Source organism: Lissotriton helveticus, chromosome 9 (genome assembly GCF_964261635.1).
Source record: "Lissotriton helveticus chromosome 9, aLisHel1.1, whole genome shotgun sequence".
In the NCBI taxonomy this organism is placed as follows: Eukaryota; Metazoa; Chordata; class Amphibia; order Caudata; family Salamandridae; genus Lissotriton; species Lissotriton helveticus.
The window spans coordinates 1,255,454,712-1,255,481,797 of record NC_136070.1 but is presented as its reverse complement, the minus strand read 5'-3'; the positions used below and the strand labels follow the sequence as shown (position 1 = coordinate 1,255,481,797).

General features: G+C 43.6%; 1 protein-coding gene across 1 annotated transcript in view; it reads right to left on the bottom strand.

The window, feature by feature from the left end:
- LOC144783414 (E3 ubiquitin-protein ligase rnf213-alpha-like) overlaps window positions 1-27,086 on the bottom strand; it is a 2,376,820-nt gene that overhangs the window by 217,715 nt on the left and 2,132,019 nt on the right. Inside the window, exon 35 of the mRNA XM_078662402.1 lies at window positions 2,844-3,009. Within this exon, the coding sequence (XP_078518528.1) occupies window positions 2,844-3,009 (166 nt within the window). The remainder of the gene's footprint in view (window positions 1-2,843; window positions 3,010-27,086) is intronic.

The window sequence follows — 27,086 nt, the reverse complement described above, 5'->3', positions numbered from 1 at the left end:
TACGCAAAGACATGGGGGGTGGGTCTTGATGAATTTATGGGGGATGTAGCGTTATGTTGGCTCAGTGATATACATAGAGAGTTTCTTAGTGCCCAATTTGAGATCGATGAGATCAGGAAAGCCATCATGAACTTGAAGAACGGGAAGGTGCCAGGCCTGGATGGCCTACCCGCCGAGTTTTATAAATGCTATATTTATATCATGGCGCCAGTTTTAAAGGAAGTTTTCGAGGAGTCCCTCGAAGTGGGAATACTTCCTCCCTCGATGCGGGAAGTGGTCATAACGTCTCTTTTAAAATCCGGTAAACCTCCCAGGGCCTGCGATTCTTACAGGCCACTGTCACTCATTAATTGTGACATGAAAATATTAGCCAAGGAGTTTGCCACGCGCCTGACTCTTCTTATGGATAAGATCATTCTTCCCGACAAGTCTGGGTTTGTTCCTGGAAGGGCTACTACTCACAACTTACGTACTCTGTTCTCCCTAATACAGACCGTGGCGCCAGAATTCCCGGTTGCTGCTGTTTTTCTAGATGACTCCAAGGCATCCGACTCTGTAGAGTGGGGTTATTTTTTAGCGTCCTGCAGAGAATGGGGTTCCCTAAGTTATGTATATCATGGGTGCAACTGCTGTATCATCAGCCCTCTGCTAGGGTGTTGATAAATGGTCACTTATCCACTGCTTTTTCCATATCGTGGGGCACCCGGTAGGGGTGCCCGCTTTTCCCGCTACTCTTTGCTATAGTGATTGAGCCACTGGCGTCTAGGCTGCGTCAGCTCCATCGGGATAGGGCGTTTCAGTGTTTTCAGCGTGAAATTTTGATTTCATTATACGCTGACAACTTTACATTATATATGAAATTACGGCACAGCAATAACAAGATTGACAACTAATATCACACGTTGGGTATCTCTGCCCTTGTCGCTTGCAGGAAGAGCTTCTCTCATAAAAATGGTTGTTCTTCCCCAATTTCTTTATCTATTTCTCAATGTCCCCTCTTATCCTGGAGCATTTTTCTTTAAAACCCTACGAACTGAATTGATTTGCTTACTATGGGGAGGTAAACAACCACGACTTAAATGGTCCATCCTCACACAGCCCTATGACGGGTGGATTTGACATTCCAGACTTCGAAATTTACTATATAAGTGCTCAGGCTCATTATGCATACCACTGGAGGCGACCTATGCCATATATGCCACAACTAGCAGCTGGCACACCCTCTTCCACTGAGTGGTCTCATACATGGGCCTGCTCGTGTTATAGAGACACCATTCACGACGGTGACTTGCATGGTGGATGCATGGAGGCGTATGGCGGATCTCATGGAGTCCCAGTACTCTCCACGACTCCCGCTATCATATCACCCAACTATGGTCATACTACAGGAAAAGGGATTTCATGCTTTGTGCAAACGACTTCATGTTACTACATGAGGCGACCTGTTCCATGAAGGGGTGTTTCGCTCCATGGAGCAACTGTTTCAGGGGGTGCAGCCCACGCTCCTGGATATCTTTTTGTATGTGCGACTGAGGCAGGGGATGCAGTCAGTCATTCCCGACTTCCCCCGTGAACCGGAAACTTTTGGTCCATTGCATTTCATGCTTAGCTGTTCGGACGGGAAGCACCTGGTGTCGGGTATATATCGTTGCAAACGAATGCATCGAAGAGGTATAGAGGGATCAGCCAGCATTCACTGGAGTGAGTATTTGGGACAGGAGGTAACAGATGACCAATGGATGTATTGTTGCAGGTTAATTGAACATATTTCGGCTAGTTGTATATTTAAAGCCATACATTATAAGTTCTTGCAGCGTATATATTACACCCCGCCAAATAATACAGATTTCAGCTATCAGATAATGATAGATGTGACAGGTGTAGGTGGGCAGGGGAGGGCTTCCTGCATCTATCGTGGGAGTGTCCGGCGTTGTGGGAGTACTGGACGCAGGTACATGAGGCCCTTGAAAACATGCTGGATACCACGTTGGAGAGAGATCCATCGATTATGTTATTGGGCTATACTGCACAAATACCCAAGCAGTACAGGAAATTCCTAGATATTGTTCTTCTAAGCGCAGGGTGGCTTGTCGTTGGGGTAGGGGGCGAGCCCCAAAGTTTAAGGAATGGCTACGGGATGTTATGTATTGTCAGGAGCAAACATCTGTTTATGCTGAAACACAGCTTATGGCCTCTAGACCACGGGATGTGTGGGGTCCGCTTCAAACATTTCTCATTCAAAGGGAGGAGGGGGGTTCTGACACATCCTCGCTAAATGGTTCGTAAATGTTGGAGGAGGTAGGTTGTTCTCCCTAGCATTCTGGTAGCTCCATACTGGCTGGATACTGCTTACATCTAATGGATATCTGGACAATTACTATCTTTGCATGCCCTACTGATGATCAACAATGGACTGATATGATAAGACACCTACGTTATGGTCTGCTGTATTCCTAGTATCCCCTTGTTCTCATAACAACACTTTTTGACATTGATGTATTGTACGTAGAGGTAGATTGTTGCCGCTTATGAGCAATGTGGCTGGGATATGATGTTTATGATGCACCTAAGGGGAATGTTAGAACGTAACGTCACTGCATATTGTAAATTGTGAAATGGATGTCAAGCTGTACGATTATATAATCCTGTTTTTTCTGAAAACATTATAAATTATAATAATAATAAATACCCCCATCCCTCTCCCAACCGCACTGCCACCACTGCCGCAGGTTTTCCCGAGACCTGGGTCTAGGCTTCGGGGCCGGTCAAAAGGGGATGTTGTATGGAACGATGAAGATGTGGTGAAAGCTGTTATGCAGTACCAATACAATATGCAAACATACCTTTGTTTTTCCTTTGTTATTTTGACTGAAACATCAATAAGGGTTTTCTGCAGCATTATAAGAAATTCTACAATGCTGTAGCTGATTGAAGGCTTCGTTGGAAGGAATTCCAGTATGTTAGCAGTGAAATCAATGTTCTTGTGCAAAATCTCCTCTGGAATTGCATCTAGAAACAAAGCAAACCCCTAGTCACAAGAAGATTTCAACTGTTTTCATGAAGCTAAAAGGGCTTAAATCTTGCTACAATGTGAAATGTGCCGTTTTAAAATCCAATAATCATTTTATTTCTGATGTTTGTTAATCCTATTTATTGAATTTTCATTAATGATACAGTATACATAAAACACTAAGTAAAATCACTTCTAAGAATAAGCAATTTAATAAATTAAATTGTAATCAGTATCCTCTGATGTTTAAAAATGCATTCTAGTGGATTTTGGAAAAGGTGCATATTGGGACCAACCTCAGAACAAAAAGAGAACTAATTTCAGTTTGATAACTCTGAAACTAATACAAGAGGTCTCATCTATCAGCTTCAGATTATTCATAAGGTGCTGCATTATTCATTCACATGGACACCTCCAGGTCTCAGAAGACCTCTATCCCCTGTGGATTCCCTCACAGTTCCATTTTGCCCCTAGTCATCATCAACACTTAAATGGATCCACATGGCATCCTGCTCACCAACTACAGCATAAAGACGACACACAGCTACATGAAAATGTTACTTACCGTCAGTAACAATCTGTTCTGGCGCATACTCTATCTGCCTGCAGATACCTCAAGTTTCAATGCCCGCACGTGCAAGACAGGCTCTGAAAACCTTGCCATAAGTTTCCTGTGCGGTAGTGACTCAGGCTGTATCTCAGTGCCTGTTGCAGAGTGGATGTGACATCAGTGGATTGTGATTCCTCCTGAAGCTCAGCCGGGAGTTTATTTTGAACGCTGCTAAGAAATTTTATTTTGTACTTTGACTTTTAAAATTCAAATGTTTTTTACTATTTGCTATTAGATTTTTATTTTTTCGTACCTGCACTTTGCTACTGGTGCTCTGCAACTACTATCACTGGTCTCGGCCGCCCCGCGGTGGGAACGAGGGTCCGCCATCTTAGAGATATTTTCTATGTCAGCAGGCTAGGCTTTCTTGCCCCTGATGCTACATAAACACAGGCAGGCGCAAGCGCTCTCATTGTGATTTCTCCTGAGGCTCAGCCAAGAGTGTATTTTGAACGCTGCTAAGAAATTTTATTTTGTACTTTGACTTTTAAAATTCAATTTTTTTTTACTATTTGCTATTAGATTTGTATTTTTTCGTACCTGCACTTTGCTACTGGTGCTCTGCAACTACTATCACTGGTCTCGGCCGCCCCGCGGTGGAAACGAGGGTCCGCCATCTTAGAGATATTTTCTATGTCAGCAGGCTAGGCTTTCTTGCCCCTGATGCTACATAAACACAGGCAGGCGCAAGCGCTCTCATTGTGATTTCTCCTGAGGCTCAGCCAAGAGTGTATTTTGAACGCTGCTAAGAAATTTTATTTTGTACTTTGACTTTTAAAAATTCAAAAGTTTTTTACTATTTGCTATTAGATTTTTATATTTTCAGACCTGCACTTTGCTACTGGTGCTCTGCAATTACGATCACTGGTCTTGGCCTTTCCGCGGTGGGAGCGCGGGTTTGCCATCTTAGAGATAGTTTCTAGTTCAGCGAGCTAGGCTTTCTTGCCCCTGACGCTACATAAACACAGGGTGGGGTGAGCGCCCAACGGGCGCGCCAGTGGCGCGCCAAAGGGAGGCCCGTCCGCGAACATTCCACGCTCAGCGCCAGTCCCCTTGTCCAGGGGATTACAGGTAATCATCCTAAATTGCATTACTCCAGTAACTTTTTTAAAAGTCTTAACCCCAATATTACTTCCCATTTATGCCTTCGTATCAGGCCTGATCTGCAGCTCCGGGAGTCTTATAAGGTCTGTCCAGCGTGTGGGATTAAAATACCAGAGCTGCTATTTCACACCTTACATATCTCTAAAACTCATGCAGCAAAGATAGAGAGGGAGGTAGTCCCCTCAACTTGGAAACGTGCTCTCCTGAATGCAAGTTCCTTGATTAAACACAGCACGGAGTGTGCTTCATTTATAGAGGATGAAAATATAATGATTGCTTACATTACAGAATCCAGGACTGATAATGCATCATGTCCGAAATTAGTTAAGGCGACGCCTCCTAACTGTATGTTATACCCTGAACAGGCCTATTGGGAGAGGAGGCAGCTTAGCGGTCATCTACCATAACTCCCTTATTACCACACAAGTCCCGGAGAGGTGGAAGGCTGAAAGGCACTAGACTTCTCTTTTCGCCTATCTCCTCACTATACTTTTCAAGGTATTCTCATCTAAAGACCACCGGGCCCTAGAGGCCATTTTATTGATCAGGCAGGCAGATTTATGGAAATTGGTATTATTGCCAGTTCTTACTCTATATTGGGTGATTGTAATTTCCATCTGGATGCATCGTCAGACCCTTACACAGCTAAATTCCTAAATTTGATGAAGGTTAACAACTTAGAGCAACTCATGATTGGTGCTACTCATCAGGCAGGTCACATACTTGATGGATTTTTTTCTAATAATCCACAATTACAAGTTACTGATCTTCTTCCTTTACTCTGGTCTGACCATAAGGCAGTATTATTAAAACTTGCTATCCCTGATCGACACACTCAAAAGCCAGCAAAAAAAAAAATATGGTGAAAAGAGCGTGAAACAAAGTAGTTGCTGAAGAACTGCTCAATGCCTTCAGCAAGACCTTAATCACGCCTCCCACAAATCTAGATGAGGCAACGAGATCCTACTCTAGTTGGCTAGAAGCAGCAGGGAATAAGTTAGCTCCTAGAAAAATCTGTTATCACACTAGACTGCAACCCTCCGCCCCTTGATACGCTCAGGAACTAAAGGATCAAAAACTGATTCGTAAACATCTTGAGAGAAATTGGAGAAAGGGGATAAGGATAGTTATAAGGAGGAATATAAACATGGCCTTGCCAAGTACAAACAGCTGGTTCATAATGCCAAGCGATTATTTTTCTCTACTAAAATTAACAATGCAAAAAATTCAGCGAGGGAACTATGTAATATAGTCTCCAGCTTAGCCCACCCAGTTGCAATTACACCCAGTCAGGAACTGTGTGAAAAACTGGCCAAATTATTTTATGGAAAAGTGGATGCCATCTTCTCCACTTTCTCTAACGCAATATATAAGACTACCTTGTGCCAAATGGATGATTTAAATACAGAAAAGAAAGCACAACTGGACAACTTCGCCCAGCTCACAGTTATGGATACTTTTAATCTTCTTATGATGGTAAAGTTCGGCTCCCCATTTGACCCTTGCCCAACACCCATATTAAAGCTAGCGGCAGAACCAGTTTCTCGAGTCTTGACCCCCATTTTTAATACAATGTATTCAGAAGGGTACTTCCCGTTAGAGTGGGAAAAAACATCTATTCTGCCTCTACAAAAAGAACGAATCTTGACTCAAAAGACCCCAACAATTTCAGCCCTATATCCAGACTCCCACTACCTGCAAAAATTGTTGGGAGGAATTTAAACACGCAAATTAGTCAATTTCTGGAGATTTCACAGGCACTGGACCCAACCCAGCACGGTTTCAGAGGGGGGCATAGCACCGAATCTGCACTCCTGAAATCTACTGAAGAGGTCAGGACCATTTTAGATCAAGGAGGCAAAGCTTCATTGATCATGTTAGATCTTTCAGCAGCATTTGATACAGTCCATCATGATCTGTTCAAGGACCGTTTGCAGGAGATCGGAGTACAGGGCTCCGCATGGAGACTTCTTAAATCTTTCCGGTCAAACCGGAGTCAGTTAGTGTCTTTGGGGGAATTCTCGTCCAAACCTTTTTCATTACCATGTGGGGTCCAGCAAGGGTCCTCAACGAGTCCAACACTTTTTAACATTTATGTGTCCTCATTGGCGCCCTTTATTCAGTCATTTGGGTTTAGCCTGACCTCCTACGCGGATGACACCCAAATCATTGTCTCATTACAACCAGATGAGTGGCGGGGCACTGCGGTCCGATTCAAGGACTGCATGAACGCTGTAGGGATTTGGATGACCCAAAACTGCCTCAAATTGAACTCCGGGAAAACTGAGGTGGTATGTTTTGGCAACGATCCGAATGTTTGGACCCTGGCATGGGGGCCAGACACCTTGGTACCTCTCCCCTCACCCAGCAGGAAGGTAAAGAACCTGGGAGTGTGGGTGGACCAGAAGCTTAGCTTTAGAGACCAAGTGAATTCAGTGGCCTCTGCTACTTCCTTTGTTCTCACGTCCTGCAAGAAAATTCTGCCTCTTTTACATAAAGAGTGTCATCAAACAGTCATCACAGCTCTTACCATGTCTAGGCTTGGCTATTGTAGAAGTCTGTATTTTAATATCCAGGAAGGAATAATGCATAAGCTGCAACTCCTGCAGAATGCTGCTGCTAGACTGGTGTCGGGCATTCCAAAATATGCACCAATCTCAAATGAGATACGAAAGTTCAATTGGTTTCCAGTTAGGAAGCGTACTCAGTTTAAAGCCCTGTGTTTGGACCACAAAGCACTTCATGGGACGAGACTAGCTTATTTAAAAGAGCGACTGCATTGGTACATACCAATCAGATCACTGCGCTCATCTGATGCTATGCTGGTTTTTGTGCCATTTGTGAAAAAGGCCACCTGGGACCAGCCACCGGCTTTTCGAAAAGCCTTAAAAACTTTACTGGATAATCTGACCACTCCACTGCTTTGTGCCTTGGGCAAGATCTCACACAGCGCCAGGAGCCCTTCGGGTAACAGTAACGCTTAATAAATGTTATAATAAAATACAACCCCATCCTGTTCTCACAGAAGTCAGTTCCCCATCTGTTTTTTTCCAAGTCCTTATAGGCAAAGATGAGGATGGCCTAGATTAAATGTGAGTATGCAACGCAACAATACTAAATTTGTAAACTTTATTTATTAGCAGATATATAGGTGTGTGGGCAAAAAGATGTCGCACAACTAAACAGGGAGGTGTGATATCAGGGAGGAATTTGCAGTTATAGAATATTCACCATAAAGAACATTACCCAAGGAAAGTAACTTGTTCTTCTGAGGGATACTTCTAACCGCAGATTCCTCCTCTCAGAACAAATAAATACCAAAGAAGTACCTCCCGAAGTGTAGGGTCTGTGGAGTGTACACAGACCAAAAAGTTCTGTAGGACCGAATTAGCAAAATGTTCTTCCCATCTGGCCTGCTGTTCAAGGCAGTAGTGATTTGTGAATGTATGCACAGACGCCCACATTGAAGCCTGGAAAATATAAAGGACAGGAGCTCCATGTGCCAAGACAGTGGTGATAATCTTGCCCCATGGTGAAATGATCTTTCTGACCTTTAGCAGGCTGCTTTTTGGCCAGTCTGTAGAAGGTCTTGGTGCAGAGGACTATCCGCCTCAACAAGGTCATCATCTGACCGTCTTCCATTTCTTTGCCTCAGAAAAGTGCACAAAAAGCTGAACGTCAACTTAGCGAACTGACAGTTTCTCAATGCGAACGGTTGTGAGCAAACGCGACCACTGACATTGAGAAATCTCGCCGGGAGGTTGATTTTCCATGCTCACACTTGGCAACTTGATGTTGACGATCGCGAACGAGGAAAAATCTCGCGCGGGAGGTGGAATTTCCTCGCTCGCCAGCTTGACGATGACAAACGCGACCGAGAAAGAAAACTCTGCTCCTCTACATTTTTCACCAGAAGGCATTAACAATCACAGGGCATATCAATAAGGAAGGTTTGCATCTCTCTAGAGAATCCAGTGGAATGCATCGATGCATGGTTGCGGAGAACACTTCTGGTGCCAATCGCCCTCCCCAGGCAGTCAGTAGTATCTTGGCCAGCTCAAATTATGTACTTGGCTGCGGCATGTCCATCCTGAATTGTTTGAGCCAGAGAGGGCAAAAGGTCTTCCGGGTATCACCCGCAATATATCACTGGACACATCCCGGAGGGCATGTGTGTGTAGAAACAAATAGAACTGCATTGACTGATCTCAGTGCCAGACTAGTCGAGGTGAACATTAATTTTCAAAATTCCTCGGTCTTCTCAGGCTCTCTCTCAAGAGTAGTTGTAAGGAAAGAATTGGGTATCTTACTAGTTTAAGTAGGATGTTTAGTGAGAAAATCGGGGTCACTGGCGGGCAGGAACAGGTTTTGACCAAGTGCCTATCAAAGTCTCAGGAAGCACTTTGTTGCAGGAAAGCAACAGCTTGGACGTAGTAGGCCCAGGCTGTAGAATCTGCATAAGGATATTAGTCTTGACCCTGACCCTGACAGAGAGCAGCTGTTATTCTAGGACCTCAGCTGATTGCCAGACCACAACCACAAATGACACACACTCCTCAGTCAGTGGTCCATGGTCCAAGTGGCAAGTCCAACCTGTATTAGGGCACCTTGTAAATCCATGTACATTTTTTGCCATTATAATGTTGAGGTAGATCACTAACCATCATCATCATCTCCCTCTGTTGGAGTACCCTGCTCACAGTCTGAGCCGAAAACGATAGTGGAACCTCTAATGGAGAAACACAACTGCTATGGTAAAGGCATCGGTACATTAGGGTGTATGACAACCACTTGTGCTTTAGAAATTTTGTAGTATATAAATCGGTTAAGATCAGGCTGAAGTGGGCTTGGGGTGAGACATCAGGGTCAGAATTACATCCTCTTCTGGAGCAGGTGGCATTGACACCAGCATCAACGAGAGGCAGCCTGAAGTGGGTACAGGTTTTAGAGTAGGTGCCTGTACCTGAGTTGCTACTGTGTCTGGAATGGGTTTCAAGGGGTTATTCTACACCATTGGAGAAGCCAGGAACACACCACTGCGGCCTCCATCATGTGGCACGGTGAACTATACCCATGTCATCCACCTGTGGTGTGTAGGAGGCTGACTCAGTATATAGTGTAAAAGATACACAAATGATGGATGGAATGCGTAACAAATCAAACATCCACCCCCAGTCAAGAGATCTGGGTTAAATCCATAGTTCTTTTGCTCACCATGCCACCCCAGTTGATACCGAGCCATGTGCAAATCAGTCTTTACTCAGCACCTCATGGAAACAGTCCAGCCGGAACTGCCAAGCAAAGTTAAGACCTTCCTGGACCAGAAAGAAGCATCCTAGGATAATTTTCGGGGTATCACCCCTCATGAGTCAGGTTATCTGGAATCCAGTAGCACAGACAGCCCGGGACTGGGTCCAGATTGGGGTGACGTGGCTAGCAAATTAACAATGGACTGTGACTGGGGGTGAGTGTTTGAAAAGTTTCAACACTCCATCCATCATTTTATTTTGTGATGTCAGTATAAAGTGTACACCTGGGGTGAGGCACTGAGCACTCCAGGCAACACCTGGTGATAGTGTTTAGGTCCCTGATAACCAAAGCTCTCAAGGGGTACCTGTGGAGAGCAGCTAAGGCTTTTCCAGGAGGGTGTAAAGCAGGTGCATTTACCATATAGTCAGTCAGTAAGCTTACACATAAGAAAGAACTACACCAGGAATGTATAAACATCCTTTGTATCTATTAAGCACACACTAGAAACTAACTTAGTATATCTCCTACCTGGAAATATCAAATACACACAAGAAATACATAAAAATCAGGTGAGTACACACATGGGCAGGGGGGTAAACCATATACTAAAATAGTGAAATGCGAAATTGTTACCAAAACGGGACTAATACCCAAGGATGGAGGACGCCAGAGGAAGTACAGAACCACCAAAGGCAAGTACCTAGGGACCCCAAGGCGCCCAGGTGCAGAGTGGCTACACCGGGTTAAATGTCCACAAGATTACACAGAGTAAGTGACAGTTGGATTTTTAGTGTTCCAGGACCTTTCCCAAAGGACACCAGAGGAACCACTTGGCTCAAGGAAGGTTGGAGAGTCACCCCACCCGTGGAAACACATGGAGCCAGGATACCTACACCAGGTAGCCCATATGCGTAGGGGTGAAGTGATGTTGGAAACGCCCTTTGTCACCAATGGAGGATCGTAGAGGATCAGCAGCTACAGAGTCTCGTGGAGCAGGCTGGTGGAGCCAGGACCTGGAGTCCAGATGAGAAGAACCTGAAAAAAGAGCACACAGAGTCCCAACCACCCAGAGGTGACCAGGAGACACAGGAGCACAATACCAGCCCTTGTTGGAGGTTCTTGCTTTAGCACAGTGAGGTTGAAGCAGCAGCTGTGGAGACCAGGCGACGATGCAGGAGCACAGGAGTCGTCCACAAGCTGTCCCACGCCGGTTAACAAACACAGGAAGGTCAGTGGCCAACAGTACCATCAACAAGCCGTGGCAAATGCAAACAACGGTTTGTAGGAGAAGATGCTGTGTTGCAGACCAGCAAGGTCTGTTGGACTAACGGAGCAAGGGTAAGTCAGGGCTGGCCCTCTGCATGCAGGAGAGCCATCAGAAATCACTGGTTGCCCCTCAACAACCCTCTAGTAGGAAGCACAGGAAGTTGCAGGGAAGCCACAGCAGCACACGGGAGATAAAGGCCCATGATGCAGAGGATGCAGGTAGAATGTCGTTCATGGAGCTGTCTGATGCTGGAAGCTGGGGCTTCTTGGAGCTCGAAAATCTTTTTGCAGGCGACACAACAAGCCTTGGTAATGACTGAGGGACGAGGTGCACATGGATGCAGCTCAAGTCTGCTGGAGAGGGAGTGCAGTCTTCCAAATTGCTGGAAAGACTGGGCAGGCCTCGGGAGAACCAACAAACCACCAGCTGTGTTGCAGAGCTGGGAGGTGTCCGTGAGACAGCACGATCATCAAACCAGTCGTTGACGTTGAGGTGCATGCGGGTGCAGGGAAGTGATTCCTTCACTCTACTCCAAGGTAGATTCCTTCTTGCTTGTGTGCATGCAGAGTCCTTGGTGACTCGGAGGAGGCACAGCCACTGAGCTACAGAACTTGAAGAAGCACAGGGACGATGATGCAGCAGGAATCTTCCTACCAGGGCAGTCTTATCTTGGGTCTTGGCTTGATCCAGCTGCAGAGTTCAGGTGTCCAAGAGCAGAAGAATCTTTAAATAGTCTTCAGATGACAGCCAGTCGGATCTTGAAGTTGTTGTCGGGACCAATCTAAGGACCCTCCCTCAGGGGAGCCCTAAGTAACACCAAAAAGGGGGAAGGACCTCTTCTGCTGTGACCCACCTATTGGGGTTTGGGGGGTCAGGTACGCTACTCAGCAGGCCCAGCCAGTCAGAGGCTCCCAAGGGCCAAGATTCAAACTGGCAGAATCAAGTGGCCACTTGGAGGAGCTCTGGGCACTTCCGGGAGGAGCTGATCAGGGGGTGAATAGCCCCTGCCCTTTGTGTTATTTCGCACCAGAGCGGGAGCCAAAGTCTTCTGAACTGGGCAAAACTGGTTTAGTCCAGGGTTTGTAGGGGCACTTCTGCTCGTGCAGGGGTACCCACATCCTTACAACCATGCACCTTGCCCTAGCCTAAAGGGCCTACCATAGGGGTGACTTATAGGTTTAAAGTGGAGTGACCAGGAGATAAGAAAAACCTTATCATATGAAAGAGATGCCGTCCCCAAACCCCCACCCATGATGGAACTTGTTGGACTGAAATATATGTCTAGCTGACTGCTTCTAGCATTGTGCGAGTTAAGTTAGCATTTACGGCACCATTTTGTATTCAGCGGCCATTTGTGCCATGATTGAAAGTAAGCTTCTGTCTCATACCGTCTGCTTCAGCAGAAAACAGCCTTGCTTATTCTTTTCTTTATTCAAGGCTGAACTTCGTTGCACTAATGAATAGCTTGTTCTGTGTTTGCATACCTTTCCTCGTATGTAGCCCTACTCCTACTCTCAGAGAGACAGGCTCAATAACCTTGAAGCTAAGATAGTGTGTTCCTGATCTCAGGATAGTAGCTCATCCTTCTGTACCTCCTTTGCTAACCTGCTCCAACTGGAAATTTCCATTCTGGGCGGGTCTGGGTTGGAAATGTATAATATCTGATGTTATATTGATGAGGGTCAGTCCCTTGGCAACCATCAAAGGAGGCTGGTCAGACTGGACTCCGCTAGAGCGAATACTAATAAAATAACTTTGGTTTGTATTCTCTACTGCCTGACCGACTTCATTTGTATGGATGGCTGAGAGGTGGCCCTAATTGGGTCACTTCCTTCAAACCGGAGCCAGATCGACATTGGCCGATGTAAAATCTAACGCTGGAGGGTACTTTTGTTCCCATGTTCAACCTTGGTGTTCCCTATGGCCCAGAAGATGGTGATGAGGATATAGAGTGGTCACCTGACCCTTTAACAGACCAGCTTGAAGAGCCGGACTGGAGTGAGGACCTGGGTGACGCCAGTGGTCGGGACACCTCCCCAGACCTTTCTCTTGGTTATGGAGGAGGGAGCATTTTACACTGTGGTGATGCGGAGGGCAGTTGAGGCCTTGGACCTGGAGATCCCATCAGTGGTGGTCAGGACTAATCTAACTGAGATGCTTCAACCAGCGGCAACCCCCTCTGAACCCCTTTAGCTGTTCAACGAAGCCCTCACTGACGACCTTCTGGGCACCTGGTCCAAGCGTAGAACAGGGGCTCCTATGGAACGGTCCATTGGCCGCCGCCATCGCCCGGCTCCAGGCGACCCAGTTTTCTTCACCCAACACCTTTCCGCCGAAAGCTTGGTTGTCCAAGTCTCTTCTTCTAAGGGTGCATTCCCTTCTGCTCCCCCAAACAGAGAATCCAAGAAGCTGGATCATCTTGGGACCCAGACTGGACGAAAGAAATTAGTATACAATCTACAAATATTTAGGCAAACGGATAGAGACAATAATTCAAATAAGTACAGTGTTTTTATTCTCACCGCACTTGTATTACCATTTATTAATCATCTTTACACCTAATGAATCGAGTCTCACTACACCCTCTTGTCACTTAGATTGTCTACGGACCTCACTCGGCCACATCTGACATCTCTTGTCCCGCCAATGCGACAGGTAAATGTAATATTTTTAACGTTCTGACCACAGTATGTGGCTCTCCCTTAGCGTATATTCCTCAGTTTTTACAGTATCTTTAATCTAGTATAACGAGCGGTCTTCTCCGCTACGGATCTTCGGGACTCTTTTTGAGACTGGTATGATTAATTAGTTTTCACTTTCCCTTTTATTTAGGAAATCAGCCCCCTTCCCACCCCTTCCCCACACGTCCTGACGAAGACCCGCGCAGTAAGGATCAACTATCCTACAACCCCCAGGGTCGAAACGTAGACTGCTATCTACAATATCAATTCCTACCATCAGCATTATTCATACAGCCGTTTAGGAGTTTGATTGTCAAAATAATGTTTTGATTTGTGCATATTAGGTGTGGCCTCCCCCGTGGGGACCATTTAGTACCAATTGAACATATACATGAATTTAAATGTATGTTATGAATTATTGACTAGTGAATTGCAACTATCTCAAATTGTTCCCTGCACACCTTTCCCCTTTTCCTATGTGGGCACATTGAGTATTGAAATGTAAATGTTCCTTTTTGATACATATCTTCTAACCATTAAATGGTAATACAAGTGCGGTGAGAATAAAAACACTGTACTTATTTGAATTATTGTCTCTATGCGTTTGCCTAAATATTTGTAGATTTTATACTAATTTCTTTCGTCCAGTCTGGGACCCCTATGTTTATAACAATTACTCACCCAGGTCCCTTTGACTATATGGGTTTAACCCAGTTATCTACAACAGGATCATCTTGGGAAGCGCATGTTTTCTTCCTCCGGCTTGGCACTGCGGTTCAGTGACTCCTGCAAGCCTCTTGGGCCGATACGCCTATATCATCTGAGATACGGTCGCACAGGTGCTGCCTCGGTGCCCGGAGGAGGCCCAGGCTGTTCTCTCCCAGGCAGAGGCGGATGGAGGAGACGCAGCCAAATTCACAATCAGATGTGGACTGGATACCACCGACTCAGTACACAGAATGATTGCCACATCGGTAGCCCTTCTGCGCTACGCCTGGTTGAGGACGTCTGGCTTTTCCGGAGATGTACAGTCAACTTTGCTGGACATGCCCTTTGATACCCACCAATGTACTAGTTCTAAAGGGGTATACCTTTAGGCAGGATGCTAGCCTTTCTCCCTTAGAACCTCACTTTACCCGATGTAATTAATTGTGAATTCAGTCAATGGTGGGATCAGTACGGAACCGGCTTGCCCGATCCCGTGATCCACAGTGTGAATACTATACAATACGGACTTTGGTCGTGGATCACTCTTTGCCACTGAAGCAGTAAACATAACAGTATCTCTCTCCTTCAGGAATTTCGGCTTACTATTCGAGAGCCTCGTTTTTGTTAGGTCCAACTAATACTCACTACAACATACATTTAAACACAGAGTACATCATGGCAGAAAGTGCAGGACTAGCCTTTGATGAGGAGATGGTACTACTTATCCTACAGACACCTAGCATCATTGAAAATAATCCCTCTGTAGCCCCCACGCGAGTGGAAGACTGGGCTAAACAGAAACAACACACACACATTATGATGCATGCAGCAATTCTTACAGAGTAACTAAGAGGCAATATAGCCCCGCAGGGACTTATAGTGACCAACTGTCCAAGACTATTTCTGGACAATAACGTTTTCATTAAAAATTGGTCCCTTGTATCATGGAGTTGCACAAGGGACTGGCTAATTCTCTTGATAAACACAGCCAAAGAAACAGCAAAAGTACGATTCATTGGAATCCAACAAATGGAATTACAACTCAAAGGCACAATCTCCTTGACTGCATAGAAAAAGAAACTTGAGGAGGTCAATAAAACACTCAGCGAGACAAGAGAAGGCATCTTGAAGTACAAGATTAAAAAGCTAAGGAAGGATATAGAACGTTTACACACGAAAAGGTATATCCGTACCTGGCAGATGAATACATAACAGCAGTACCAAAAAGAACATTAAGAGAGGAACCAAGGAATGGCAACAAGGACCTGATGAGTGGACCTCAAACTCTGGAGAATAAAGCAACACAGATGATTCAGACTGTAGTGGCTCAAGTGAACCATCAAGATCAAAACCAAGACAATACCAATGTAGGGATTTCTTTGCACACAATCAACCACCACCAGCACCCAGCCCGTGGAGGCCACCACAACCCTGAGGATACCTGGTCCAACCATTTCAACCACCTCCCTTTGGAGGCATGGGATATCAGCCTTTTGTTTGGGCAGGGCCATGGCAGAAGTGGAAGAAGAAGACGAGGGTCCAGGGCAACACAGCCAGATCGAGTAGACCAGTAGTGACCACACATACAGTGAGACCCGGCGATCTAACAACAGGTGATGAGGAGCATGTCCAAGGACCCACCGCCCTCGACTAGTCAGACATCAACCTAATAGTTAATCTCAGCCAAAAAACTTTGACCCCTCTTTAGACTAAAGTCCTTAACAAGGGCTTGGGTTTTGTACCCACCCATCTGGGTGACGATTTCATAGCTCGCATCGAACTATCTCGTGCTTCAGAAAAATTTGCTTGTCATTTTTCTTTGACAAGAAAGACGATGATCACATTGACCTCAATGTCAACACTGGACTCAGAAACAAATCCACCTTCAACCCTCCACTTCATCTAGTTCCACCAGAAGTGGCCACATTTGAGAAAACTGTAATCAAGGACTTTGAACAACAGAATTGAAAGGTGAAGCCTCCCTTTTGTAACATCACAAAGGCGGAAAGTGACTGCCTCAAGGATCTAGGATCTAACGAGTCAATAACTATTAAACCAGCGGACAAGGACGGAGCCATAGTGATTATGAACAGCACAGATTACCATCAGGAATGCCTCTGCCAACTGAGCGATCACCGGTACTACCAACACTTACAAAGTGATCCAACTCGGAGACTATAGAAAACCATCCAGACTCTGGTGGAAAGAGGATGTAAATGTAAATGTGTAAATGTGTGTATACTTGTAAAGCGCACTATCACCTAGAAGGTATCTTGGCGCTGTATACCGCTGTGGAACCCTTCCTGGCTTTCCCTGTGAGATGCCCCTTACTGGGCACCTCCAAGATGAGGCCAGGCATCCTAGCGCTTTCGGGGCCGTTGTGGAGATTAAGCAAGCTATTGCCCAGAGTTGCAGAGTGGGACCCATGATTAGATTAGGCACCTAGGCGAGAATTAACGAGTCCGTGGTGTTAGGGGTGTTACAGGTCGTCTTAATTAGGTACGGATCTAGTATGGATTCAGTATATATATATACACTGAATTAAAAGAGTTACTTTAGTTTCTTAACTTCATTTAGAGTATTGTTTAAAATGTTAAGTATATTTAAACTCTAAATAGAAATGTAATCTTTAGCAATTGCCTTTAGCAATGCTTGTTTGTGATTTCAGTTAATTGTGTGCCGTTTCCTAGATTGTGCGCTCATGAAGACAGGCTCCGTTTGTCCTCGCGCTTGGTGTCCTGAAGTGCGAGCCTCGCGCTGATCTCGTGGCTGAAGCTATAAATACTAGCTTCAGCCAACTGCCAAACGCTTTGTCTCTCGTTCATCCCTGCGAGAGCTTCTGTCCCCTTTCTTGAATCTGCCGTTTCCCTTAATGCCAGAAACTGTCTGGATGTCCTTTTGAAGGGACGAATCGTTGAAGCCCTGAACTCCCTGCCTGCTTCCGACGCTGTTTGAATGCCTGCGGGACGGCCTGCTGAGCTCCGGCATTTCGTGAAGCGCAGCCGGGAGGTTTGTTTACCCGCTTTCCTCTGCCGGTCGGCAGTTCGAGTCTCCTGTCAGTCGGACGGTGAGCAATTGCTGAGAGAAGTGAAGCGGAATCAGTAAGAGTTATTATTTCGTTTTTTAAAAGAGCCACGAACAATTTAATCTGATTAATAGTGGCAAAGGGTTATTCAAGGACAACACTCCGCGCAAGTCCTTTTTAAGCTTCGCACGTCGAGTAGAGCTGAACAGTTAACAAGCCTTGACAAAGGCAAGAAGACTCAGTGCATTGAGTTGGCAGTATAATCTCCATGTGAAACGCTAGTTATCTAAAGCGATATCAATCAGTTCAAGGAGATTAACTTTTGCCTCAGAACAGTGCTAACAGTGAATTGTTGTAGTAATGCTTAAGGCGGATTGATGAGCTAAACAAGCCTTGGTGAAGGCAAATGTGTCAAACAGGCAGATTTACAGGCAGCTTGATCTAATGTGTACAATCTGTGATATGTTGATTAGCTACAGAGAAATATTCTAAAAGCTTCTCACATTTTACAAGTGGGCCATGTATAACAAGCCTTGATTAAGACAAATGTATTAACAAGTCAATCAGAACCAAAGTGTGCAATTGTAATATGCAAACCATATGATAGAGTTACTTATATATATATATATACATATAGATGGATTTAAGGGTTCGCAGTTTTACAAGAAAGATTTGAAATAATAATTTAGTTTGTAGAGAAAATTGGATAGGCTGTTATTTTTCTATCTTCCATCTGCAGAACCTCCTAAGAAAGAAATAGCTAAAGATTCAGGTGTCAAGCTTCTGAGTCAGTGATAAAACTTCAGTAAAGTGCAACAAAAGGGTCAGACGGATCTATGCATTGCTTGAAGACAGCAGCGCAGACTTACCTAACTGAAGGTCCTCGGCCTGGAGCACTTCCTAAGAGAGACACTATTGAAGATTAAATCTTGTATAATTTGTTGTGCGTCTCTCTGTCCACTTCCCCTTTCCCTGGGGGAGAAGTCAATTCAGTCAGTGTCCAAATCCTGATTGTGTTGGTTGATCCTTGAGGGAGTTGGGAGTTTGCAGCTCGAGAGGAAACGTCAGAAGAGTCTTGCAGGACTCCTCAACAGTAGACAAAGCCTAACTTCCCATTTTTAAAATCGTTTCCTTTCGAGTCTGTAAACTCACCCTCATGGATGCTTCACAGTTGTCACAGTTAGTCCAGAAGATGACAGTGGAGATGGAAAATTTACGTTTAGAGAATCAATCGCTTCGTCAGGAGCTAGATGAGACTAGGGTTGGATTCTCGTCTTGGAGGGATTCTTCTAAGGAGAAGAAACCGGTTTTAGCGCCAGCCAGATTTGGAGTTGAGGTTATTCAGCCTCATACCTCAGAAGTTCAGTCTGATAAACAACCAGTTCAAGTAACTGTTGTTACTCCTACACCTGTCCCTTTGGCTAATCCTGAAAGGTTTACTGGAGATAATAGCAGATTTGCAACATTTTTTAGCCAATGTCAATTACATTTCATGTGTAAACCTCAAATTTTTTCTTCTGATTCTGCTAAGGTGGCTTTTATAATTTCTTATCTGGGAGGGGTGGCTGCTAATTGGGCCATGCCTTTAGTAGATAATAATGATCCTGTGCTTCACAATTTGCAGAATTTTAAATTGGCCATGTCCAGTTTATTTGCCAAACATACCTTAATCCAATCTTCTGATAATGAGTTATTGAATCTTCGCCAAGGGACCAAGGACCTTGTATCTTATATAACTACCTTTAATAGACTTTTGTCTGAAACTCATTGGCCTGAGGAGAAGAGGGTTTCTTTATTTTATAGAGGTCTAAAAGATGATTTAAAAGATTCCCTTGCGCACATAGTGGATTTACCTGATGGGTTTAAGGAATTTCAGGATCTAGTGGTTAGACTTGATCACAGATTGGGTGAACGTCGGAATGAGAAAACTAGGAGTGACTTTAGAAGTCCTCTAGTGAAAGTTGAGAAAAAAGAATCTGAGGTTAAGAATGTTTTTGTTGAATCTGCTTTACCGGGTGGGTTCAAAGGGCCTTTAACTCCTGAAGAAAAAGAACGGAGGCGTAAGGGCAATTTATGTTTATACTGTGGCAAACCTGGGCATTTTGCCAAGGATTGTTTGGTGAAACCCGCAAAAAAGAAAGTTTTAGTTGTTGAAACTCTTCCTATTAAGCCGTCGGAAAACTAAAATACTCGAGGAAAGCAGAGATCGTTTCCTCGAGCAAATCTTCTTCTAAGATCTCCAAATTTGTCACGAATGTAACTACACATATTCCCAAACATTTTACTATTCGGATGGTCTTTATCTTAACCACTCTTCAAAGACATAGTATTCCTGTTCTTTTGGATTCTGGGGCTACTGGGAATTTTTTCGATATTGAGTTTGCCCATAAATTGAACCTGAAATTTGTTTCTAAAGAGGAGCCTGAATCTGTGAGAGCAGTTGATGGTTCGGTTTTATCTTCTGGTATGATTCAATTTAACACTGAACCATTAACTTTGGTAGCGGATAATGGGCATACGGAGAATGTGGTTTTTGATCTTATTGATGCTCCAAGTTTTGGCGTCATCTTAGGTATTCCTTGGTTGGAATTACATAATCCCAATATTGATTGGATCAAAAGGACTGTTACCTTAGAGTCTTCTTTTTGTAAGTTACATTGTTATCAAGAGACCAAGGATCCAGTAATGCCCCTTTTTTGTGCTGCTTTAACTACTGAAGATAATAAAATTCCTGTAGAATATAGGAATTTTTCTAAAGTTTTTGATCCTGTTGAAGCAACCAAGTTACCACCGCACAGAATTTTTGATTGCAGGATTGATTTAGTTCCTGGTGCTATTCTACCTTGTAGCAGAATTTACGCCTTAACTGAACCTGAAAATGTTTATTTAAGAAGCTATTTGGATGAGTTTTTGGAGTTAGGTTTTATTCGACATTCTACTTCTCCTGTTTCATCTCCTCTTTTCTTCGTTGCTAAGAAGTCTGGTGATTTGAGGGCCTGTATTGACTACAGAGCGGTAAATAAGGCAACCATTAAAAATAGGTATCCATTGCCTTTGATTCCTGTGCTTTTGAATCAAATTAAAGGATCTAGTGTCTACACCAAGTTGGATCTTAGAGGAGCATATCATTTGATTAGAGTCAAGGAAGGCGATGAGTGGAAGACCGCCTTTCGTACGAAATTTGGTCTTTTTGAATATACGGTTATGCCTTTTGGTCTTTGCAATGCTCCAGCGGCTTTTCAATATTTCATTAATGAGGTCCTGCATGATTTATTGGATGTTTGTTGTATTGTTTATATTGATGACATCTTGATTTATTCTAAAAATATGGAGGAGCATGTACAGCATGTTCAGTTGGTATTACAGAGATTGAGAGATCATTCTCTGTATGCTAAGTTGGAAAAATGTGTTTTCCATGCTTCTCAAGTTGAATTTCTTGGCTATTGTTTGTCACCAGAGGGAATTCATATGGATCCTAAGAAGGTTGAGGCAATTTTATCTTGGCCAATCCCTGCTTCTATAAAAGACACACAGAGAATTTTAGGATTTGCTAATTTTTATCGGCGTTTCATTTCCAAATTTTCCGAAATTGTTACTCCTATTACCCAGTTATTGAAAAAAGGGAAAGTCTTCTCTTGGACTGTGGAAGCTGATCAGGCATTTTCTTTGTTGAAGAAGGCTTTTACCTCGGCTCCCATTTTGGTTCATCCTGATCCTAATAGGCCCTTCTTTGTAGAAGCAGATGCTTCACAGACTGCTATTGGTGGTGTGTTGCTTCAAAAGGATTCAAATACTGGTCACCTTCACCCAATTGCCTTTTTCTCCAGAAAATTACTTTTGGCTGAGCAAAATTATACGATTGCAGAACGAGAATTGTTGGCTATTAAAGATGTGTTTCAAGAATGGAGGCATCATCTTTTGGGGGCCAAGCACACTATTACTGTTTATTCTGACCATAAAAATTTGCAATTTTATTCCACTGTTAAGGCGTTTACTCCCAGACAAATGAGGTGGTTGCAATTTTTTAGTGAATTTGATTTTTTGATTATGTATCGACCAGGGAAGAAACAGCTATTATCTGATACACTTTCACGTTTAGTTTGTGAAAGGGATTTAAATTCTATGAAAGATCCTCCTAGCATTTTGCCTTTAGAAAAAATTGCTGCTGAAATCCATTCAGAAAGTTTTTTGGATTCAGTAAAAAAAGAATTAAAAAATTTTGAGGTTCATGAATGGTTATTTAAAAAAGGTAATTCCGTTAGAGATGGGTTTTTTTATCACAATGATAAATTGTTTATTCCCACTAGAGAATTACAGGATAAGGTCATGCAATGGAATCATGATTTGGCGATTGCTGCACATCCTGGTATTAACAAAACCTTGGATTTGTGTCAACGTCATTTTTGGTGGGAAAAAATGATTTCAATTATTCAACAATTTGTGAAAGCCTGTCCAGTTTGTTCTCGTCAAAAGGCTTTACATGAGGTCCCAATGGGTTTACTTCGTCCTATGACTATTCCTCCTCACCCTTGGCATACAATCAGTTTAGACTTTATTACTGATCTTCCTAAGTCTAATGGTTTTACTACAGTCCTTGTGGTGGTGGATCTGTTATCCAAAATGGGACATTTTATTCCATTACATAAGATTCCCTCTGCAGTTGAATTTAGTGCTGTATTTTTATCTAATATTGTGAAACTTCATGGTCTGCCCTCAAAGATTATTTCGGATAGGGGTCCTCAGTTCATTTCTAAATTCTGGTCACAACTTAGCAAACTTTTGGGAATTGAGTTGGCTCTGTCCTCTTCTTTTCACCCACAGACGGATGGTCAGACGGAGAGATTGAATCAGCATGTTGAACAGGGTCTAAGGTGTTTGTTAACTACCTCTTCTCACCCTTGGGATGAAATGTTACCGTGGGCTGAATTCTCCTATAATAATACCACTCATTCAGCTTTAGGTTGCTCTCCTTTTTATTTTCTCACTGGTCAACATCCAAGATCTATTCCTATACTTTTACCTGATGAACAATTGTCTATGCCAGCAGTTACGGATAGGTTGACTCATCTGTTAGATATTCAAGATAAAGCTAGAAAGCAATGGGTCAAAAGTAAGGTTTCTATGAAAAGGACTGCTGATTCTCATCGTAAAGTTGCTCCTTTGTATAAGGAAGGTCAGTTGGTATGGTTGTCCACTAGAAATATTCAGATGGAAGGTCCCAGGAAGTTGAAGCCTAGATATATTGGGCCTTTTGAAGTTAAGAAGGTTTTGAACCCTGTATCGGTAAAATTAGTTTTACCTGAGGAATATGCTATTCATCCTGTTTTTCATGTTTCCCTGTTGAAACCTTTTGAACCTTCTACTCGTGCTGATAACCCACCACCGCCGGTAATTGTCGGTGACCATGTTGAATATGAGGTTAAATCCATTTTAGATTCCAAAAGGATTCGGGGTGCTTTGTTTTATTTAGTTGATTGGAAGGGTTATGATCCTTCTGAGCGATCTTGGGAACCTGAGAAAAATGTTCATGCTCCTAGACTTGTTAGATCTTTTCATGCTCTGTATCCTGAAAAACCTAGACCTGTAAGACGACCTTTGGGGGGAGGAACTGTTAGGGGTGTTACAGGTCGTCTTAATTAGGTACGGATCTAGTATGGATTCAGTATATATATATACACTGAATTAAAAGAGTTACTTTAGTTTCTTAACTTCATTTAGAGTATTGTTTAAAATGTTAAGTATATTTAAACTCTAAATAGAAATGTAATCTTTAGCAATTGCCTTTAGCAATGCTTGTTTGTGATTTCAGTTAATTGTGTGCCGTTTCCTAGATTGTGCGCTCATGAAGACAGGCTCCGTTTGTCCTCGCGCTTGGTGTCCTGAAGTGCGAGCCTCGCGCTGATCTCGTGGCTGAAGCTATAAATACTAGCTTCAGCCAACTGCCAAACGCTTTGTCTCTCGTTCATCCCTGCGAGAGCTTCTGTCCCCTTTCTTGAATCTGCCGTTTCCCTTAATGCCAGAAACTGTCTGGATGTCCTTTTGAAGGGACGAATCGTTGAAGCCCTGAACTCCCTGCCTGCTTCCGACGCTGTTTGAATGCCTGCGGGACGGCCTGCTGAGCTCCGGCATTTCGTGAAGCGCAGCCGGGAGGTTTGTTTACCCGCTTTCCTCTGCCGGTCGGCAGTTCGAGTCTCCTGTCAGTCGGACGGTGAGCAATTGCTGAGAGAAGTGAAGCGGAATCAGTAAGAGTTATTATTTCGTTTTTTAAAAGAGCCACGAACAATTTAATCTGATTAATAGTGGCAAAGGGTTATTCAAGGACAACACTCCGCGCAAGTCCTTTTTAAGCTTCGCACGTCGAGTAGAGCTGAACAGTTAACAAGCCTTGACAAAGGCAAGAAGACTCAGTGCATTGAGTTGGCAGTATAATCTCCATGTGAAACGCTAGTTATCTAAAGCGATATCAATCAGTTCAAGGAGATTAACTTTTGCCTCAGAACAGTGCTAACAGTGAATTGTTGTAGTAATGCTTAAGGCGGATTGATGAGCTAAACAAGCCTTGGTGAAGGCAAATGTGTCAAACAGGCAGATTTACAGGCAGCTTGATCTAATGTGTACAATCTGTGATATGTTGATTAGCTACAGAGAAATATTCTAAAAGCTTCTCACATTTTACAAGTGGGCCATGTATAACAAGCCTTGATTAAGACAAATGTATTAACAAGTCAATCAGAACCAAAGTGTGCAATTGTAATATGCAAACCATATGATAGAGTTACTTATATATATATATATACATATAGATGGATTTAAGGGTTCGCAGTTTTACAAGAAAGATTTGAAATAATAATTTAGTTTGTAGAGAAAATTGGATAGGCTGTTATTTTTCTATCTTCCATCTGCAGAACCTCCTAAGAAAGAAATAGCTAAAGATTCAGGTGTCAAGCTTCTGAGTCAGTGATAAAACTTCAGTAAAGTGCAACAAAAGGGTCAGACGGATCTATGCATTGCTTGAAGACAGCAGCGCAGACTTACCTAACTGAAGGTCCTCGGCCTGGAGCACTTCCTAAGAGAGACACTATTGAAGATTAAATCTTGTATAATTTGTTGTGCGTCTCTCTGTCCACTTCCCCTTTCCCTGGGGGAGAAGTCAATTCAGTCAGTGTCCAAATCCTGATTGTGTTGGTTGATCCTTGAGGGAGTTGGGAGTTTGCAGCTCGAGAGGAAACGTCAGAAGAGTCTTGCAGGACTCCTCAACACGTGGACACTGAGCCCAAGACCCTGCCGCGTCGGGAATTAAACCTTGGTCCCGGGCCAGACCTTTGCCTCAGGGTCTGCCGCTCTAATCGGTGAGCCACACTTCTCCACAGGATATGAAGCAGGCTGGATCACTAGGAGTGAATCTGAGTTCTTACAACCAACTAACTATTTCACAACGTTCCATATTTTTACATACTCCCGAAGATTCACAAACCAACAAGACCACCTCCTGGAAGACTCATAGTGTTGGGAATCTGCTCACTTTTGGAGCCTCTATCTCAATTTGTGGATTGCTTCCTGCGACCTTGGGTGTCACAGATGCCATCCTACTTCCAGGATACTAAGCATGTTCTCAACACATTGACGGATATTACTTTTGACCCTACTAGACATTTACTTGTCTCCTACGATGTAGAATCTCTATACATTAATATCCCGCAAAATGACACACTGAGTACCATTAGAGATCTTCTTAGCTCTTGAACACAAGAGGACCTGACACTTACCTAGTTCATATTAGAGTTTGCAACTATAGCAATGAAAGGGAAGTTTTTCCAGTACAAAGATCACCTATATTGGCAAACTAATGGTATTTCAATGGGGAGCACTTTTGCCTCGAGCATGGCAAATCTGTACAGCGTCTTGCATCTACCCTACAAACAATCCATATACAGAGAACTTGAATATCTGGAAGAGGTATATAGATGATATTTTGGTGATCTGGGAAGGCGACACAGAGACACTCCAAGCATTCTTAGGCTGGCTGAACACCAGGAACTCCAATCTCTGATTTACCTGCGAATACAGTAAAGACTTCCTACCATTCCTGAATCTCTTGCTATACTCCAAAGATGGCGGAATTTATTCAGAACCCATACTAAGCCAATGGCTAGGAACTCCCTTCTGAGCTATAATAGCTTTCATCTTTGCGCACTAAGGGATAATCTGCCAGTAGGGCAATTCTTGAGACTAAGGAGGAACTGCACTGAAGTAAAAAAGTTCAAAGAACATGCAACAACACTCAGCACCAATTTATCTCAGAGAGCATACCCTGAAGATCTAATCAACAGAGCAGCAAGCCTGCCAGAAACAATAATAGGGAGGCCCTCCTAGAGACATACACTAAACATGTGACGAGAGACTAGTTTTGTGTAGGGACTTACAGTCACCTGACCAATATAGTGAAGAGAACTGTGACAAAAAATTGGCCTGTACTGAATGCAGGAGAAAATAATTTGAATACACTACCCTTTGCACACAAACCCAGTAAAAATATTAAAGATATGGTAGTTCATACAAGACCATGTACAGCACAAACAAGTGACTACCACCAGTGAGGGCACACTTTCCACGTGGTTCATGTTCAGTTTTCCCATACACTATAACAACCCAGATTGATTTGGGCCTACGGACACCTTGGGAACTTCCCAGACATACAAATTGCAACACGGAAGGGGTAATATACTTATTGAGCTTCCCATGCAGATTAAATTACATTGGGATGGCAACTCGCAAGGTCCGCACAAGGATCATTGAACACTTCAGCTCTTTGCGGTGTAAGAAAAACAATACAAAACTGACTAGGCATTTCTTGGAGCATGCCCATACTGGGAACGATATCACCTGGCTGGTACTAGACAAACCTAACCACAGAACCACTTTGACAGTCAAGGCTTAAATGACAAAATACCTTGGACAAGCCTGGGACACTGACATAGCTGTGTGCCCCCCAGCAAGATGCCATGTAGTGAGTTTCATATTGCACTAATGAATTATGTAATTTATAAGGGCATAAGCCACATGGGCCTTAAGCACAGTAGATTTGGGGCATGTTTATCTGGACGTCAACATACTATCTCATTCCTTATATTTGATTCATGAGGACCATTAGAACTACTACGTGAGCGAGTGTCCCCCTACTAGACACAGCTTCACCCATATCCAACATTTAGACCAAGGAGCTTGCCTCTTTTCTCCAGGGTTTGGTCTTTGTGTATCCCCTTCCCCACAAATCAGACAGGAACGTAACACCAAACAAGGATGCCATCTTTTATTGTCCAAGGACATTTCTGGTAGCATTGAGTCCCAGCGAGTAATTGCTGTCTGATTAGTCAGGTCTAGGGGCACAACTACTTTTTCATGTGTCTTGTACCTACATTTTTAATATAAAA